This window comes from Pogona vitticeps, chromosome 1 (genome assembly GCF_051106095.1).
Source record: "Pogona vitticeps strain Pit_001003342236 chromosome 1, PviZW2.1, whole genome shotgun sequence".
NCBI classification, from domain to species: Eukaryota; Metazoa; Chordata; class Lepidosauria; order Squamata; family Agamidae; genus Pogona; species Pogona vitticeps.
This window is the reverse complement of record NC_135783.1, coordinates 76,289,650-76,308,966: the sequence shown is the minus strand read 5'-3', so window position 1 is coordinate 76,308,966 and position 19,317 is coordinate 76,289,650. Positions and strand designations below refer to the sequence as shown.

The window sequence follows — 19,317 nt, the reverse complement described above, 5'->3', positions numbered from 1 at the left end:
TGTACAGTGTGTGTGCTGGTTCATGAATCCCATAGCTACAGTTGGCTGATGAGGATGCTCATAAAATACCTGGGTAAATGTAGACAAATTCATAAGTGATGAGTCATAAACAGGAATTGTGCTAAATATGGATTCATTGTTCAGGTGCCCCGAAATTCTGACTGTCAGAAACATGGACATCAGTTTTGAATGGTGGTTCTGAACACTGTCTATTGCCTGAGACAAGAACCACTGAATAGTATTTGAACAACTATGGTAATATTTACATTTCAATCAATTTCCTTTTATAGAAAGAGCAGACCAAAGAGAAGTTGGAAAGAAGAGAAGCAAAGATGGTGAAAAAGAAAAACTTAGGCCAGGGCAGCTTCATTCTGGACGAATGTCTGCTGACTTTGCAAGTTCACTTCAGATGTTTGTTGATGGTAATAATTACACATGGTCCTAAGAACGGTTGTTCTTAATATTTATTTATTTATTTTATTTTATTTATTTTATTTATATCCTGCCTATCTAGTCGATAGACCACTCTAGGCGGCTTACAACAAGGGATACAACAATAAAAACAGCAGAATTACATAAAGGAAAACTTTCAACAATTGGGTTAAACATTAGGAAAGAAAAGAGGAGGGGGATCAGGAGTTATTGTGTATTAATATTGTGTATTGATCATTATTCTTAATAGTCTTCAGACTTTTGCAGTTTTTATCAGCAAAGAGATGATAGCAGAGTACAGCCAACACAAATGAACATGTTAAAAAGGCCGAAAGAATTCACAGGCGATTTCCAACATACTGGAATGTGAAGATGGACCCCAATTTACAACACACTTTAAATTGTCTGAAGATATTTACCTCCAGAACAGATATACTGAATACATTACCAACGTTTGTGGACATTAATGACCGGTTTATATGCTACTGAGTGAATATGAGAAATTTGGTTTTGCTTTGAAATACTCTTTACATTTTTATTTTATTACATCTAGTCATCTTTCAGTGATTGGGGAGCTGCATTCTCTTCTGAGTCCACACAAGAGAGCCTATACTAAAGAGGCCCCTGTCAATCTGCTGCCACAAGAGAAAGCAGGGAAGCATGTGATGCTTTACATTTAAGAGTGCAGTTTGTCTTCAAAGCAAGATGCGCACACTCTCACTTGTTTGTATGCAACCAGATTAGTGCTTCTAGGGTTCTGCTATGTAACAAGGAAAGACTGGCAGTGCAACTCATTTACATTTTACTCTCTCCCTTTTGACTGATGATAATTTTGTTCTTGCTATAGGTATCATTGCCCTTGCTATTCTTTTTTTTCACCTTCCTTTAGTGTCGTACTCTTCCCTGCCATCTCCTCTCTTACTTCACATTGAGGACCAGCTATTAGAGAAGAGAGATGAAATCAACAGAGTAACTCTCATTCTAGATCCAGAAAATGCCTGAATAGAAGATTAAAAGAAACTAAGGCACCAAACCAAAAGGAAAGAACACTTCTTGTGATGTATTTTGCATCAGTGTATTCGCGACGGCTTTCACGGCCAGGATCTAATGGTTGTTGTGGGGTTTTCGGGCTTCTTGGCCATGTTCTGAGGGTGGTTTTTCCTAACGTTTCGCTAGTCTCTGTGGCCGGCATCTTCAGAGGACAGCAAACTGTGCTCTTGTGTACTTTGGCTAGGGCGTGGAGTATTTATGGCTGTGAGATGGGATGATTAGTGTGTTTTGTTGTGTGTGTATTGTTGTGATAAGGAGATTGCCTGTCACTGTGATTGATGGTGGTGATCCCCTTGACCTTGTGGTTGGGTAGGGTTCGTGACCGTTTGCATGCTGTATTTTTGAGAGCTGGGAGCCAAGTTTTGTTGAGTTTCAAACTTTCCTCTTTTTTATTGAAGTTTTTCTGTTGCTTGTGGATTTCAATGGCTTCCCTGCGCAGTCTGACGTAATGATTGCTGGTGTTGCCCAGTATTTCCGTATTTTGAAAAAGAATTTCATGTCCAGTTTGTTTAGGGCATGTTCAGCTACTGCAGATTTTTCTGGTTGTTTTAGTCTGCAGTGTCTCTCATGTTCTTTGATTCTGGTGTGGATGCTTCGTTTTGTGGTTCCAATGTATGCCTGGCCACAACTGCAAGGTATTTTGCATCACAAGAAGTGTTCTTTCCTGTTCTATTTCCTTTACATTTCCTGCAGTAAAAATGCATGTAGTGATCTTAGCTAGTGTAACAACTATTTAGAGCCACTGTGGTATAGCAAATAGACTGTGTGTTTCTTTATTGAGTCAATCCATCTCATGTGCAGTCTTCCTCTTTTCCTACTGCATTGCACTTTTTCCTGTGTTGCTGCCTTTTCCAGTGAGCTTGTCTTCTTATGATGCCACTGTAGTAAAGTACCCTTTGTTTGGTTATTTTAGCTTCTAGTGAAAGCTCACACTTAATTTGCTTTACTTATCTTTCTGACAAGTCAAATAGGTTTGTCATCACTTTCCTCCCAAGAAGCAGGTGTCTTTTAATTTCGTGACTGCTGGCACCATCTGCAGTGATCACGGAGTCCAAGAAAGTAAAATCTGTCACTGCCTCCATATCTTCCCCTTCTATTTGCCAGGAGGTGATGGGACCAGTGGCCATGATCTTAGTTTTTTTGATGTTGAGCTTCAGACCATTTTTGACACTCTCTTCTTTCACCCTCATTAAGACGTTCTTTAATTCCTCCTCACTTTCTGCCATCAGAGTGGTATCATCTGCATATCTGAGGTTGTTGATATTTCTTCCGGCAATCTTAATTCCAGCTTGGGATTCATTCAGCCCAGCCTTTCGCATGATGTGTTCTGCATATAAGTTAAATAAGCAGGGGACAATATACAGCCTTGTCATATTCCTTTCCCAATTTTGAACCAATCAGTTGTTGCATATCCAGTTCTAACTGATGCTTACTGTCCCATATATAGATTTCTCAGGAGGTAGATAAGGTGGTCACGCACTCCCATTTCTTTAAGGACTTGCCATAGTTTGCTGTGGTCCACACAGTCAAAGGCTTTTGCATACTCAATGAAGCAGAAGTAGATTTTTTTCTGCAACTTTCTGGCTTTCTCCATAATCCAGCACACATTAGCAATTTGGTCTCTAGATCTTCTGCCCTTTCGAAATCCAGCTTGTACTTCTGGGAGTTCTCGGTCCACATACTGCTGAAGCCTACCTTGTAGGATTTTGAGCATAACCTTGCTAGCGTGTGAAATGAGTGCAATTGTGCGGTAGTTGGAGCATTCTTTGGCACTGCCTTTCTTTGGGATTGGGATGGAGACTGATCTTTTCCAATCCTTTGGCCACTGCTGAGTTTTCCATTGATGATGATAAAAAAAGTGCAGTGGTGTTTTGATATTGGGCTGTGGTACCAGGGTAGGTTACATGACCTTTAGCCTGGTTTGTTCCTCTTTGCACACCACACACAGAATGATTAAAGTGGTAGGAAAAGCCCCCCCCCCAACTCTGTGTTGGCTGTCTCTAGCAAGCACATCCTTCCCAGCACCACTCGGGCAGCCACTGATGATGAATAAATCATCTGCAAGCTAACAAAAATTTAATGCAACTTGCTAGGCATGTTGGACACCTTACTACTCCCTATACCACCCCATGGCTGGAGTGCAATGTGTTCCAACAAAAATAGTGCACATCTTTATTAAATTTGTTACATCCTGCTAGTTCGGTACATAGCCTGGCAGCCATTCTGATGATATATTCTGCTAGTTCGGTACACAGCCTGTGTAGATTCAGTAATATTTTGAATTCAAATAATGTATGATTTTCTTCCTTTCAAATCAAGGGCGTAATGTCGGTGTATATAAATTTTTTGGCGGGGTAAAAGGTAAAAAAAGTTTCCTGACCCCTGGACTAGGCCTTAGGTGACTTGTGTTAAAATCCCTGTTCAATCATGGAAACTCACAAGGAGGGAGGGAATGGCAATGTGAATGCATCATATAACTAAAAAAAGCCAGTTTAGGGTCACTACTTAATGACATGACTTGATTAATAATAATAACAACAACAACAACAACAACAACAACAACAACAACAATTTAATGTATTTTACATTTTTATTTAAGTGTATAATGTATTTCTATCCTGAAACCACTTTTTATGCTCATTGGTTTAATTATGTGGCCATGGAGCCAGAGATTGGGAGTTTGATTCCCCAGTGTGCCTACTTGACAGGGGCTGGACTTGATGACTGATACGGCCCCTTCCAGTTCTGCAGTTTGATGATGATGATGATGATGATGATGATGATCTGTTTCAGAATACATAGGTGTCTTCGCTAGAATTACGGCGATTTTCACAACTCCATTTCTATAGCAACGTAGCACCTATTAAAAATATATTCTATTAGTCTTATGTCATCTACAGTGTTATTTTCATCTTATTTTTACTGTTTAATATTTAACGTGTTCTTTCTAATAGGTCTGTCAGTACCATTGCAGCCACAGATGGTGGCATATGCCTGCTATTTGCCACTTTATGTATCTGAAAAAAAAATCTTCACATTAGGGAAAATGGTAATAATTTATATAATTTGCCTTTGTAAATATTAACTGACTACAGCAGAAATATATGTATCAGTTCAGAAAGGGGCCTCTTTTTAGGCAGGTTTTCTGGGTTCTTAAATAGCAAAAACAAAAGTACTTCCAAACACTTTGACCTGTAAAAGTGAAATATATACAGTATTTTATAGATGTTACATTTGCCAGTGTTGTACAATGATATAGGTGTACCTGGGAGGCCATTATTTATAGCTTTCCTCTTTGATAAGGACTTCTGTCCAGTATTACTGGTAGCTTTCCATATTGGAACTTGTCACACTCAGAATGTCCATCATAGTAATACCATGGTGTAATTAACAACCATGTCTACTGAACATCTTTGGCATAAATTTCAACTAAAATGTATTGTTTTATTTACAACTCAGAACTGGAGCTTGGTATAGCTTTTGCAAGATTGTACATTTGGCCCCATGTGACTCTGTCCTGCTTCTTTGCTGTATACTGTGAATTTTAGGATTATGGGTAGACCTTGTTCTGAGCGTGGACACAGCACCATGGCTCTAATAGTAAGAACTTGATTCTATTCTTTCATTTTAGGGAGCAGAGGATGGGACTGGTTTGTTGAAATGCAATGAAATGTTAGAAATGTACAAGAAACCACAATCCTTTCTCTCGATATTTTTCAAACAAGAAAACCTTGTTTGTGTATTTTATAGGCGGACTCTTCTGAACAATTAAGGCAGTATGGTCTTTCCCACATATACAGCCATCCTGCACTGCTAACCAGAACAAGATCATGTCCCCTCATACCTCCTCCAAAACCACCACTTGTACCCCGCTGGAAACTTATCCGCCAAAAAAAGGAAACTATTGTGACAGATGAACCCCAAGGTTTGTCTTCTTAGCTTTTCAAGTATATTTTTAGCAAAGGGTAGAACAAGAGTTAATATTTGTACAGTAGACCCTCTACTTACAGAATTAATCCGTATTAGAATGGTGGCTGCAAGTCGAAAAGTCTGTAGGTCGAATCTCCATTGACCTACAATGCATTGAGAACCGATTAATCCCATAACTGGCAGTTTTTATTCTATTTTTGTTCCATTTTGGTTTTTTTCTGATCTGTAAGTCGATTCTCCGGCTGCAAGTCAAATCTAAATTTTGCGGCCAGAGAAGTCTGTAACTCGAAAAGTCTGTAAGTCGAGCCGTCTGTAAGTCGAGGGTCCACTGTATTTGTCTGTATCGATTTCACAGAGTGCTGTTTTGAGGATCAATGATTCTACAGGAAATGAAGAATACCTTTTACTATAAGATATCAAGAGTCTAATGCTAGTGATGAAATGGGTACTCTTCTGTGCTTCTTAATAACTGAGTCGATTATTTTCTATGACCATGTTTTCAAAACAAGATTCATTAAGTTTCTCAAGAAACAAGACCTACATTAATTCAAATATATTTATAAAGAAGTAGTGTGGGTCACATAAATACCTAAATAGTTTAAGAGTAAGATATTTGAACTGCCTTCTCTGGTACATCCCTGTTCCCTTGTTTAGGTAAACTTTGGAACAGAGATGCATATCTGGGCTTATATTATTCTCATGGGCTAGAATGAATATATTAAGTTTCTTCACTGGTGGGTGAAATTATGTTAGTTTTGTATGCAGTTTGCGTTTTGGCAGTTTTTTGCCAAAAAAGGGGTGTGTGTGTGTGTGTGTGTGTGTGTGTAAAAAAACTGTTTCATATGAAAAATTGTTTCTTCCCAACACATAGACTAAACGGGACTCACAACAAAACTGAAACAAGGAGACAGAAACACAAAAAATTAATTTTATAGCAAAATAAAATAAATTATAGTGCTAAATTACAAACAAATTACAGTAAATACTTTTTAAAACACACTGATTTAAAAAAAATGCACATTTCTTGTGCTGTGTCAGCAACCAGTTACCAAAAGCCCACTTGAGTAAAAAGGTCCTTGGCAATCGTTGTAACATGTGTTTGTTGAGGGAACTAATCTGTTGTGTTAGCATTTTCCTACTCCAACCCTTGAATAATATGATACAGCCTTGACTGACTTTGAAGGATTGTTTGTGACAATAACAGAAAAATTATAGGGATCCCTTTGAACACTCTTGACAATATACGAATACATTTTTATAGTATAGAAAAATAATAATAACTAGGTATCTTATACCATGGAGGTGGGACCTCTAGTACAAAGAAAGGGATAAGGCCAGCAGTAATTAATGGTACTAGTCATTTTACTAATGTATTCTAGCAGAATTGTAATTCTTTGACTGAAGAGTGTCATGTATACATGTCTAATGTGCAGTTCCTATGCTATATTTCTTGAGGTATTCCATACATGTATCAAGAAGTTGCACAATGCTTGCAATGGGAAGGAATTTTTCCCTTAAAGAAGGAAAACTATCCTATGAAATGAGGGTAGCGCTGGAAGTCCGCTCTGTTCAATATTTGATACTTGGCAAAGGCCCAACAAAGTTTGGGTAGAAAGAAATTAGAATGTCGCATCTGCCGGCCTTCTCATCTTAGAAACTCTACCCTTAACAAAAGAAAATACAAAATTCTGGTGCATAAAATTCCTGCCCATTTTTTAAAAAAAATGGAGAAGGGGATTCTCCAAGTCATTTTTTGGGAACTATTGTTCACAGTGAAGCCAAGTATATTCACCTCAAAATTCTCTCTGTATAGTAATAACTAGTTCTACTACTTTTAGGATTTTATTAAATTAAATACAAATTGTGACAGGTAGCAGGTCAGGTGCAATTTTAAATTCAGATAACATTATTTTCTAGTAGTGCCATATAATAGTACTTGTAAAGGCAAACCTGAAATCTGGACGCTGATTGAAATGAATGACTTGACTGTGGAGTCAGGGATTGGAAAGTGAGTTCCACATAGTGTCTTATAAGAAAACAGACAGCTTGTGTGGTCTTCAGAGATGCACCATCCCAGGACACACACCCCCTAAGAAGAAGGGAATGGTAAACCACTTGTGAGTGCTCACTGGCACATTCACTTTTTATAGAAATACGGTATATGCCCTCTTTTGATGATTTCCTCTGGCTGCCCTTGGGTCAGCAGCACAAGAACATACTCCCTGGCTATTACAATACTGTATATGACAAGTTGATTTGTGGGGGCAGGGGAAAGTAAATCTCAAAGTACAGATTTTCTTTTCTCTTTTTGATAACAGAAGAAAAGAGGAGAAAGGGGAAGACAAAATATTGTAGCACTTTAAAGATGAATAATCTTATTTCTGTGTGAGCTTTCCTGGACCAAAGTCCACTTCCTCAAGCACAGGAAAGCAAGTACACATCCAGTGCATTTATACATATCCCCATGACCAGCTGAGGATACAGCTGGTCATGGGGATATGTCTAGGATACTAGACAAAATGACAATGGTTTGTTAACAAAGTGGGACTATCAAGCTGGAAATCACTTCTGTTGGCTTGTTGTGGGCAGGGCAATAGCTTTAAGCCAGGTGGACTTGGCTGTCATAGGAATGCTATGAGATGTTACTGGGGCAGAAGGCCTGGACCTGTCAAGTGTGACAACTGTTTTATCACCACAAGATATTGAAATGCTACAATATTTTGTGCTCCTCATCCTCACTTCTCACCCTTCCCCCCCTCTTCTTTTGCCAACATGCTGTGACAGACTAACACAGCTCTTCTTTCTTTCTATTTCAGAACCTGTGATCAAAAAGCCAGAGCAATTTATTGAGCTTTCTAGTCCTTTTCTGAACTTTAGGCTTTCCCCAGTACCTATACCAAGTGATACGTAAGTAGATCAATCAGTGGGTTTCACTAAATTTAATGTGCATTCCACTGTGACAACATATACAATAAAAGTAACTCAGGGGGAAAATGGGCAAAATCCTGTTGGACTAAATTTATGCTGGCATAAACTGGATGCAGGTGTTGGAAATATTGTATGTAATTTAAACAAATGGAAAGCTTCCTGTTACCCTCTTTCAGGTTCTGTGGCTCCCTAAATCTCTCTTTTGTTCTGGGAAAGTTTTGGAGAGCCTCAGAACATGCAGGGAGAAGCCCTTAATAGACAAGAAAGGCTACCGGACTGCCAGCAAGAAACCCAGTCCCAGTGCCAGTTTTTACTGTCTTCTGCTACCTGCTGGATTCAAAGAAGAAAGAGATTTCATTGTTTCTGTTCATTTATTTTGTTTTATCTTTATCTACTTGCTTGCTTGCTTGCTTGCTTGCTTGCTTGGTTTTGGAGAGAGGGCTGTATGTGTTTCCCCCCATCTATAAACATTGTCTTTTAGTCAGTTTACTGTACATTTGTTCTGTTTAGGGTGCGTATATTGGTGGGGGCTTTTTGTATTGTTTTATTGGTTTGTGTGAGGTGTGTAGCCAAAGGGATAGACTTGCCTCTGATGTTTGGCAATAATTTTTATGGTTTCTTTAGGGCTTTTTTTGGACTGGTGACCAAAAGCACAAAATGAGGAAACACAAAATGAAATTTCAAAGGAGGAGTTCTCTCCAGTGTAAAACACAAGAATAAAGGAGAGTCCTCCTGAAAGAACCTGAAATAAAAATATATAGAATGTTCACCATGCAGATCTCTATAAAACACATCAAAATATTGAACATTCTATATGAGTCTCCTTATACAGAACAATGCTAAAGGATATAAAGAGCTGGGCATGCTTGTATGTGGGAAAAAGGAATGAGATTGCCACAGATATACTGTGAATAGAATCAGGATTCAAGGCAACCTAATCAGATTGGAAAACTATGCCAAAACAAACAAAAATGAGTTTTAATGGGGAAAAATGTAAAGTTCCATATTAAGTCAGAAAAAAAAAAAACAGAATGTGACAACAGACTTGGCAGTACCAGTACGTGTGAAAAATATCTAGGGGTCTTAGTAGACTACAAGCCAAACATGAGTCATATAGTGCTGTGTGGTGAGAAAATAAAAAAATGCAGTACTTGGTTGCATCAAGAGAAATACAGTGGTGCCCCGCTAGACGCTTACCCCACCTGACGTAGAAATCGCTTAACGATGATTGTGATCGCAAAACAATGGTTCCTATGAGGGGGGTTTTTTTTTCGCTTGATGTAGATTAGGTGCCTGCTTCGCGAACCGTTTGTTCACAAAACAGTGTTTTTTCCGGCTCCGCAAAATGGTTTCCCTTTGCAAAATGGCTATTTTCTGGACCCCTGCTTTGAAAGACAGCGATTTTAAACAGCTGATTGACGGTTCTCTATGGGAAATCTTTGCTGGACGATGAGGTATTTCCTCATTGAAACACATTAACCAGTTTTCAATACATTCCAATGGGTTTTTTTCCTTGACGACGATTTCGCTTAACAGCGATTTTCCTGGAACGGATTATTGTTGTCAAGCGGGGCACCACTGTACAGTGTCCAGATCACAGAATGTAACAGTACCACCCTATTCTACTTTGGTTTGACCTTACCTGGTATGCTGTGTCGGGTTCTTGGGAGCACAGTGTAAGAAAGACATCAACAAGCCGAGATGTTTCAAAAGGAGGACAACCAGGATGCTAAAAGCTCCAGAAACCAAGCTATATGACAAACAGTTGAGGGAACAGGATATGTTTACCCTGGAGAAGAGAAGACTGAGAAGCAATATGATAATAGTCTTCAGTTATCTGAAGGTCTGTTACAGTTTGTCACCCGTAATTTCAGAGGATGGTAGCTGAAGGAATGGATTCAAGTAATGGATTCAAATTATGAGAAAAGAAATCTTACCTCAACATTAGGAAGGACCTCTTGACAGTGAGAACTGTTTGACAGTGAATGGACTGCCTCTTGGTGTGGCGGACTCTTCTTCATTGGAGATTTTTCCACATACATTAGATGGTCACCTGTGAAAGATGCAGGGACTGTGGATTTCCTGCTTGGGCAGGGGGCTGAACCTTATGAACCAGGGGATCACCTTCCACTCTACAGTTCTATGACTCTATGGCTAGTTGCTTAGCATAGTAGGTCACAACTAGAATACACTCAGTGAATCTGTACAGATTTGTTGAGTTAATTCTTCTCTCACTTCCATTACTTCAATGGACCTACTCTTGTTATGACTTACTACACTAAAGAGAAGGATTTCAGCCTATGATTCTATTACATTCTAACATGTACAAATTGCCTTGCAGTATTTTCCATCCTATTAATCAGAAAGGGAACTGTCCAAACAATGAAAATTATTTTTCATCATAATGCTTCAGTACTACTTGTACACTCCAGTAGGATGCCCCTAGTACTCTTTGGTCATATTTTTGAACTGAAGTGATGTATGACATAAACTTCAATAAGAAGGAGCCCTTCAGCTGCAGCTATTTATATGATGATATGGCATGTTCAAAGAAGAACTTATTTTCAGAATTACTTTAAAAATGCTTCTTCTGTATTTATTGACATGAAATCTGGAGTGCAAGGGAGTTCTTTTGAAGCGTAATACAACATTATTTACTCAGTCAATGTGATTATCAAGTGGTCATACAAGACATTTTTTCATATTTTGTAGTAGGATTTCATCCCCTATTATATTTGACACTGATACTTGAAGAGAATTACTCTTAAGGTAATGCAGTTCAAGTCTTCCCATGGCAAGGGAGCTAGAGGCAAAGCCATACCTTCCTTGCATAAGAAAGATGTATGGATAAACATGGAGTAATTCATGTTTTGTGCAGACAAAATAATAATATCCATAAGGCAAGTATCCTTCTGAATACATATGATAATTAAGTGGCATAGAACATTGGAGGTGGACTTAAAAAGAGGGGAATAGAATGGATTGGCTAGAATGGGAGAACTCAGACACATTTTTGTAGATACAAAGAACTGTCTCATTATCCAAACAGATTGCTTCCTGATTTAGCCAGGTCACCTAGGATCTATATATACCTAAGAGAAGAAGAGAGAGTTGCTCATAGACGTGAATGGAGCAATCAAGGATAATAATTTGGCTGGAGGAAGACAAAGGTGCATCAGCCCTCCTACTGCAGAAACCCCAAATACAGCAGAAAATCTTGGAAGGAGGCCAATAAAAACAAAGCATTTTTCAAGATGAATGTTTATCTGTTTGTATTTTATTTAGCCATTTCCCACCATCTACCTTCAAAAAAGGATCTCTTCCGGCATCCAGCCTCCCGTCCATCACTGAAAGTGATGAAAACATAACTGAGATATATTCAGATTTGAATCCCATGAGCACAGAAGACAATTCTCAGGTTAAGACTTTATTCTGTGTATATTATTATTACGTTCTGTGCCCCCATTACCCAGCTGTACATTGGCAAGGTTATAAAAAATGAGCAGTTAACTCCTAAAAGGTCAGTTTAAACAAAATGCTTATAAACTCTTTCTCTTTGTGCATTAATGAATCAGAGGACCCTGTTTTATAGCCATGAGGACATGTACAGAATACTTGAAAACAGTTGTGTATGCCTTGTTGCTCACCAAGCCAAATGCAGCCGGCCAGCCATGCACTGTGGCCCTTTTAGTCTTGATGAGACCGTCTTTTTTGATTTTGATTTTTTCAAACCCACGAAGGCAATAAAAACAAGAGGCTTATCATGCTGAATGCCATGTAGGTTTTATGTGCAGTTAAACGAATGCCTTGACATTTTTAGTGATACAAGTACTTGTTCAATTACATGATAAGAAATCAGTCCTAGGTTGAGAGACATGGAAAAACATCAGATATGAGGGAAAATTCTAAATTTTTAAGCCATGTCTTTGTGAACCTTTTTAAAAACTTCCCATTACAACATCAGCAAAGTTCTAACTAAAGTTTTCCTCTCACTCTGTAGGAATCTACTTTGCCACCACAGCATACTGTTGAAGGATCCACTAAAGGTAATGATTATGATGTTTTGAAAATATAGGTATATTTATCCATTCAGTCTGTTCTTAAACTTTTACCTCATATCTAGCCTCAAGGTGGTAGCATTAAATTTAAAATGAAAAATACAGGGAGAGGCTCAAGCTATAAGAACAAAATTTAAAATGAAGTGAAATAATGATTTGAAAAGCAGATTATAAACATGGGCTAGTGGCTGAAATTAACTACATCAGCAATGGTCACTGGTGGTGAAAGGGTTTCACCTTCTCCATCACGCTCTGTGATCCAGAGGGTAGAGGGGACCCTTCACCGTGGATTTATGCTGCATGCAAAAGGTACAGAGAGGAGAGGGAGGGATAGGACTGGAGGTCTTTTCTGACCTTCCTTGAATCCCCTTAACGGGAGAAAGTTAGCCTATAAATAAGACAGATAAATGAAAGATGGCCTATAAACTAGATAGATAGACAGATAGATAGATAGATAGATAGACAGACAGACAGACAGACAGACAGACAGACAGACAGACAGACAGACAGAAAGAAAGAAAGAAAGAAAGAAAGAAAGAAAGAAAGAAAGAAAGAAAGAGAAAGAAAGAAAGAAAGAAAGAAAGCCCTGAAAAGGTCACCATAAGTCAGAATTCCGTTCTGCCTCCTATATTGTTTTGCAGATACACAAAGCCTCTGGGTCTGTAAGGGGTTTGTAGTTAGGAGCCATCAGTACATTATTAGAGTCAGTTGAGGTTGTGCAGGTGCTTGGTTACTCCTTGGATGCTGTAATGGGCATGCTGGATGAAGGCCAGTAAACTGTAGCTTAAACCTGCACGTAAGATATTTTGTGGACTAGTGGTTCCCCGGTCTGCCTGAGCATTAACTTCTGTCAAGGGAGCCCTCTATTGGAAGCATACCCCCAGTTAGCTGCCATAGCTGATCAGGGATTTGAACCCAGGCCTCTTGAGCGCTAGTCCGTCACTCTGTCCACTACACCACACTGACTATCTTCCATAGTTTTGTGTACAGAATTCCATCACATTATGGAAACCACCAATTCTACTAAAATATATTCTCAGATCAGCATGTACAAAAAATGCTCTTCTCAGTTAGGCCTATGAATCTCATAGCTTGTTACTGTCAAGAGAAACTGAGAGGTGAGGAATCAGTATTTTTCCCTGCAATGATATTCCTTTGTTCAAGAATTTTTTTTCCTAAGAAATCTCATGGACATTTCTGGAGGACTATCTCTTCTACTCTGTTTGTATTGAAGGGAAGAAGGGACTTGTTTACTTACTATTCTAATAACCATTAGTAATAATTTATAAGTATTCTATGAGCTTTTCTAAAAAATCAGGTAGGTCCGCATTGTATCTCTAAATCTAGAAGCCATCACGGACAAGTGCAATCTTCGTTAGGATTACAATAGATATATACAGTAATTGGCAAAACAGGAATGGGGCTGACCCAGGCCAAATAGACTGGTGTGTTTTAAAGACAGAAATGAAGAATTCTGTGGTAACTTGTTCTTGTCACAGCAACGGTACCAGGTGTGCCAAGGAAAGTGTCCAGCAGTGGGTAAATGAATGGACACCACCTAAGATTCTGTAGGGAAAGTACCACTATAGAGTAATTTTCTGTAGCAGTTACCACAATAAAAGGCATAGGAGTGTAGAAGGCCAGGTCTTAAGAGAATAATTCTACCTGAGTGAGTGATCAACAAAATGAGCAGCAGACCACAATTAGAATGTGAAACTTGTAGCATATCTTGATTATTGGTTTGTAATTCAAAAGTAATTAGATTAACACATAGCAGATTCTCAGATTCTTTGGATCTGGAGTTGCAAATTATACTGGAATTCCCAATTTCAACCTCGTCAAGCATCCCCAAATATAATACATGCAGAACTGGAATTAGGCATACAGAACAGATTGCTTTGCCATATGCTATGCAGGGCAATTTCAAACGTGAGTATTGGCATTATTGTAATCTGTGACTTCTCTAGCAAAGAATAACTAATAGGAGAAAATATGCATTTGTCAGGAAAGTTCAGTGCTGGCCTACAGAGACCTCTGGAGGTGAAAATGTAGACTGTGGCTTTAGCCTTATTAGATTTAATGTTTACAATTATTCCACCATCTTAATTTCATTTATGTCATAGGTTGGCCTTCTGAATAAGGTTTAACAGAAAGTTTAATCTTTTAAAAGGCTTAAAAACATTCTCCAAGGAACAAGAACTGGTTTTAGATTTGGATGGCAGAGAAACAGGTACATTAAAAAAGTTGAGCATTTAAGAAGGCAGATGTCCACCATTAGGTAATAAATGTTCATGTAGTCCATCAGTGACATTTTTATCAGTAATACAGGGGTAACTTTAAATCACCCCTCCCATCTGATATGGCTTGTCCATTATTGTTTTATTTCCTGTAATATGGACATTATTTGCTTGTCATTGCAGCCAAACGTTGCAATAGCTTTTTTGCTTTGTACTCTGACTATATTGCATCATGTTTTGCTATTTATGACATTGTAAGCCTTGCTAAACGTGCATTTTGCTGGTTGCAAGGTTCTATGGCTGGATATAAGTTAACCACAAAGAACACTTCTGACCGTCTTTACCTACAAAGAAGCTGGTTTTGCAACTTACATTGTTTCACAGTATTTAGAGAAAATTTAGGCTCTTACAGGTACAGAGATGATAGGTGTTTCATTTGCTTTGTCATGTCAGGGTATTAATTCAGGGTAATTAAGCCTTTGCCCTGTTTATGTTTTGAAATTTATCCACCAAAATATTTTCTCTTTCCCTCTACCAGAATCATTGTGAGGAAGTCTGTGCATTTTTTCTCTGTGCAGGTGAATCAACTGAAAAAATAACTAGTGAAGCAGCCCAGATGCCAGAATCAGCAGAACCAGCTCTCAGCAGTCAAGTAGTAAACAAATCTCTGGAAGAAATTGAGGCAGAAAAAACCCCAATTTCTAAGGAAATATGGATGGACTATGAAGATTTTTGTGTTTGTTTTCAGTAAGAAGTGTTGTAGTAGTAGTTGGAAGGTCTATGTATCCAGAAATAATTTCATTATTGTGCTAAAATATTCAGAACAAGTTAGTTCTCACTGAAAACTATTTAGACATTATTCAGGAGTAACTAAGATCCCATCAGTTTCAACTGAACGTGCGTGGCTAACTGCTATCTTAGTAAGCTCGGTCCCTGCAGGCTCTATTTCCTTTCAAACCCACAGTAGTTCTTGATGATTTTATCCTTCTTTGTCATATATGTGAAGAGGCATGTCAATGTTGTCACGTGGGTGTCTTTCTTAAATGTAACACCTCTTCAGGTCAAAGGACTTCTTGTGCTATTCACCTGAACATATTGTCTATCTATTCTATCTTTCCATACTTTTTTTGGTTAAAAAAAAGCAGTGATGGGAAGCAGTAGTAGGAAAGCACAGACTTTACAGAGTGAAGGCTTTATCATCCAGACTGCCCTACAAAATTCCATAAGAAAAGTGAGGTGATTTCATAATTATAATCTCTCATGGGAGCATATAAAATCATTATGCCAAAATATGAATATGCAATTTCTTATTAAGTGTGGTTTGCTTGATTCCAGCCAATTAAAACAATATTTTTCATTTGGTTTAACCTTTGGGGAAATATCAGTTTCTCTTACATAGAATTACAGTATGGCATATATCAAGTCACATTTTTTTACATGTTGAATGGGGAATGGCCCCTCAAGATACCTAACGCTTACATTGAAGCAGGTTGCTTTAGAGCCCTTCTGGCTATCTGATGTTGTAGGTGGCTGCTAAAGGAAACAAGACTACAAATGTGTGGTATCCAGAGATATACAGTGGTGCCCCGCTTAAGAATTACCCCATTTAAGGATGAAATCGCTTCACAATGTGTTTTTTGCAATCGTAAAATGATGATTGGGTTTTTTTTCATTTCACGATGATCAGTTCCCTGCTTCGGGAACCGATTTTTTGCTTTACGACGATCAGCAAGCAGTTTCAGAATGGCCACCCGCTGTTCAAAATGGCTCCCCGCTGTGCTTAGAACGGATTCCTCATATTACAGACACCAGAAAATGGCCGCCTTATGGAGGATCTTCGCTGGACGCTGAGGTATTTCACCCACTGGAACACACTGAGCGGATTTCAATCTGTTTCAATGGCCTTTTTACTTTCACTTGACGACGATTTCGTTCTACAGCAATTTCACTGGAACGGATTAACGTCAAGTGAGGCACCACTGTATTTGGAAGGAGTTGAGTGGAGATTGCAAAGACACAGGCAGTTTAATACTTCAGCAGAGGCACCTTCAGGCCTGCAGGTTGAGGAATACTTGTGCCTTTATGGCCCAACAGTTGGGTCATTACTACAGCTACCTCTGTGAAGTCCAATGCAGAGGGGTCACTGGGAATAGGGAATTGTGCTGAGGATATTGCACAATGGGCTTGAACAATAAACTTGAACTTCCTGCAGAAGGGGAATTGTAAGTTCCCTACAAAAAGTAAGTTTGTCTCACATAATTCAGACTCTAAAGCCTAAATCATTTGCAAAGAACTGGATATATTTTACTCACTCACTTTCTAGGCAATGAGACATTTAACCCTTTGGGTCAAATAAATAATGACAAACAATGAAAGTAATAGCAGTATGTGGACCGAGAACTCCCAGAAGTACAAGCTGCATTTCGAAGGGGCAGAGGAACTAGGGACCAAATTGTTAATATGTGGTGGATTATGGAGAAAGCCAGACAGTTCCCGAAAAATATCTACTTCTGCTTCATTGACTATGCAAATCCTTTGACTGTGTGGACCACAGCAAACTATGGCAAGTCTTTAAAGCAATGGGACTGCCTGATCACCTTATCTACCTCCTGAGAAACCTATATGTGGGACAGGAAGCAACAGTTAGAACTGGATATGGAAACACTGATTGGTTCAAAATTGGGAAAGGAGTACGACAAGGCTGTATATTGTCCCCCGGCTTATTTAACTTATATGCAGAATACATCATGCAAAAGGCCGGACTGGAGGAATCCCAAACCGGAATTAATATTGCCGGAAGAATTATCAACAACCTCCAATATGCAGATGATACTACTCTGATGGCAGAAAGTGAGGAGGAATTAAGGAACCTTGTAATGAGGGTGAAAGAGGAGAGTGCAAAAAACGGTCTGAAGCTCAACATCAAAAAAACTAAGATCATGGCCACTGGTCCCATCACCTCCTGGTGAATAGAAGGGGAAGACATGGAGGCAGTGACAGATTTCACTTTCTTGGACTCCATGATCACTGCAGATGGTAACAGCAGCTCTGAAATTAAAAGATGCCTGCTTCTTGGGAGGAAAGCGATGACAAACCTCAATAGCATCTTTAGAAACAGAGACATCGTCTTGCCAACAAAAGTCCGAATAGTCAAAGCTCTGTAGTGATGTACGGAAATGAGAGCTGAACCATAAAGAAAGCTGACCGCCGAAGAATTGATGCCTTTGAATTGTGGTGCTGGGGGAGACTCTTGCGAGTCCCCTGCATTGCAAAGAGAACAAACCTATCCATTCTAAAGGAAATCAACCTTGAGTGTTCCCTGGAAGGACAGATCCTGAAGCTGAGGCTCCAATACTTTGGCCATCTGATGAGAAGAGAAGACTTTCTGGAAAAAACACTGATGTTGGGAAAGTGTGAAGGCAAGAGGAGAAGGGGACGGCAGAGGGTGAGATGGTTGGACAGTGTCATTGAAGCGACCAATATGAATTTAAACCAACTCCGGGAGGCAGTGGAAGACAGGAGGGCCTGGTGTGCTCTGGTCCATGGGGTCACGAAGAGTCGGACACGACTAAACGACTAAACAACAACAAAAATAAAATAAAATATTTGGCACATGAAAGATTGACAGATTTGTTTCACTGTGACCTTTCATGGATTCTCAGACACATGAAGTGAAATACTTAGGCATAGGTTTATATACAAGTAGTCATTGTTGAGATAGAGACCTAGTGAAAAGGGATACAGGAATAGAAGATTAAATTTCAAAGTGATGATTTGATTGATCATTTAAAATTGGATGTTACTATGATAAAGAAACCAGGGGAAAACGCTGTCATATAGGCAGTCACATTGACTTTGGATGCATATACAGTGGTGCCCCGCTAGACGCTTACTCCGCTAAATGATGAAATTGCTTGACGATGACTTTTTTGTGATCACAAAACAATGTTTCCTATGGGGGATTTTCACTTTACGTTGATTAGGTCCTTGCTTCGCGAACCGTTTGTTTGCAAAACGATGATTTTTCTGGCTCCGCAAAATGGCTTCCCTTCGCAAAATGGCTTCCCTCCCTTCACAAAATGGCTGTTTTCCGGACAGAAGTTTCGCAAAACAGCGATTATAAACAGCTGATTGGTGGTTCTTTATGGGCGATCTTCACTGGACGATGAGGTATTTCCCCATTGGAACGCATTAACCGGTTTTCAATGCATTCCAATGGGTTTTTTTTACATGACAACGATTTTGCTGTACAGTGATTTTAATGGAACAGATTATCGTCGTCATGCGGGGCACCACTGTATTCACACAAGGTAAAGTATACTCTGTGCCCTTCTCGGCATACTAGCATAGGTGCACTGCAATACTGTTATTTTCTTTTGATCTTCATAGAATCTAAGCAGCCAGCCACAACTTCAGAAGTTATACGAATTTTCCCTATTCCAAATAAGGATACAGTTTCTTAGCTTCATGAGCTGATGGTGACAAAATGTTTATTTAAATAACTACTGCAAAGCATGGTTTTGTACCAAGATAACATTCTTACAACTTCAGACTAAATGCAATTTTTAAAGAAACTCTGCATGCAAAACAATTCTCATTATGTTACCTTTATACTGATTTTTATTAAAGCTGAAAAGAGAAAAAAATACTGCAAACCAAATACTGTAATATAAAATATGCTT

At 38.9% G+C, this 19,317-nt stretch overlaps 1 protein-coding gene across 3 annotated transcripts in view; it reads left to right on the top strand.

Moving 5' to 3' along the window:
- The window catches only part of ADGB (androglobin), a 90,014-nt gene that overhangs the window by 25,197 nt on the left and 45,500 nt on the right, over positions 1 to 19,317 (top strand). For all 3 annotated transcript variants that reach the window (XM_072995615.2, XM_020810415.3, XM_078383272.1), the window contains 7 exons: positions 291 to 422; positions 4,437 to 4,531; positions 5,233 to 5,407; positions 8,229 to 8,319; positions 11,626 to 11,758; positions 12,341 to 12,386; positions 15,214 to 15,382. In XM_072995615.2, coding sequence (XP_072851716.2) covers positions 291 to 422; positions 4,437 to 4,531; positions 5,233 to 5,407; positions 8,229 to 8,319; positions 11,626 to 11,758; positions 12,341 to 12,386; positions 15,214 to 15,382 — 841 coding nt within the window. The remainder of the gene's footprint in view (positions 1 to 290; positions 423 to 4,436; positions 4,532 to 5,232; positions 5,408 to 8,228; positions 8,320 to 11,625; positions 11,759 to 12,340; positions 12,387 to 15,213; positions 15,383 to 19,317) is intronic.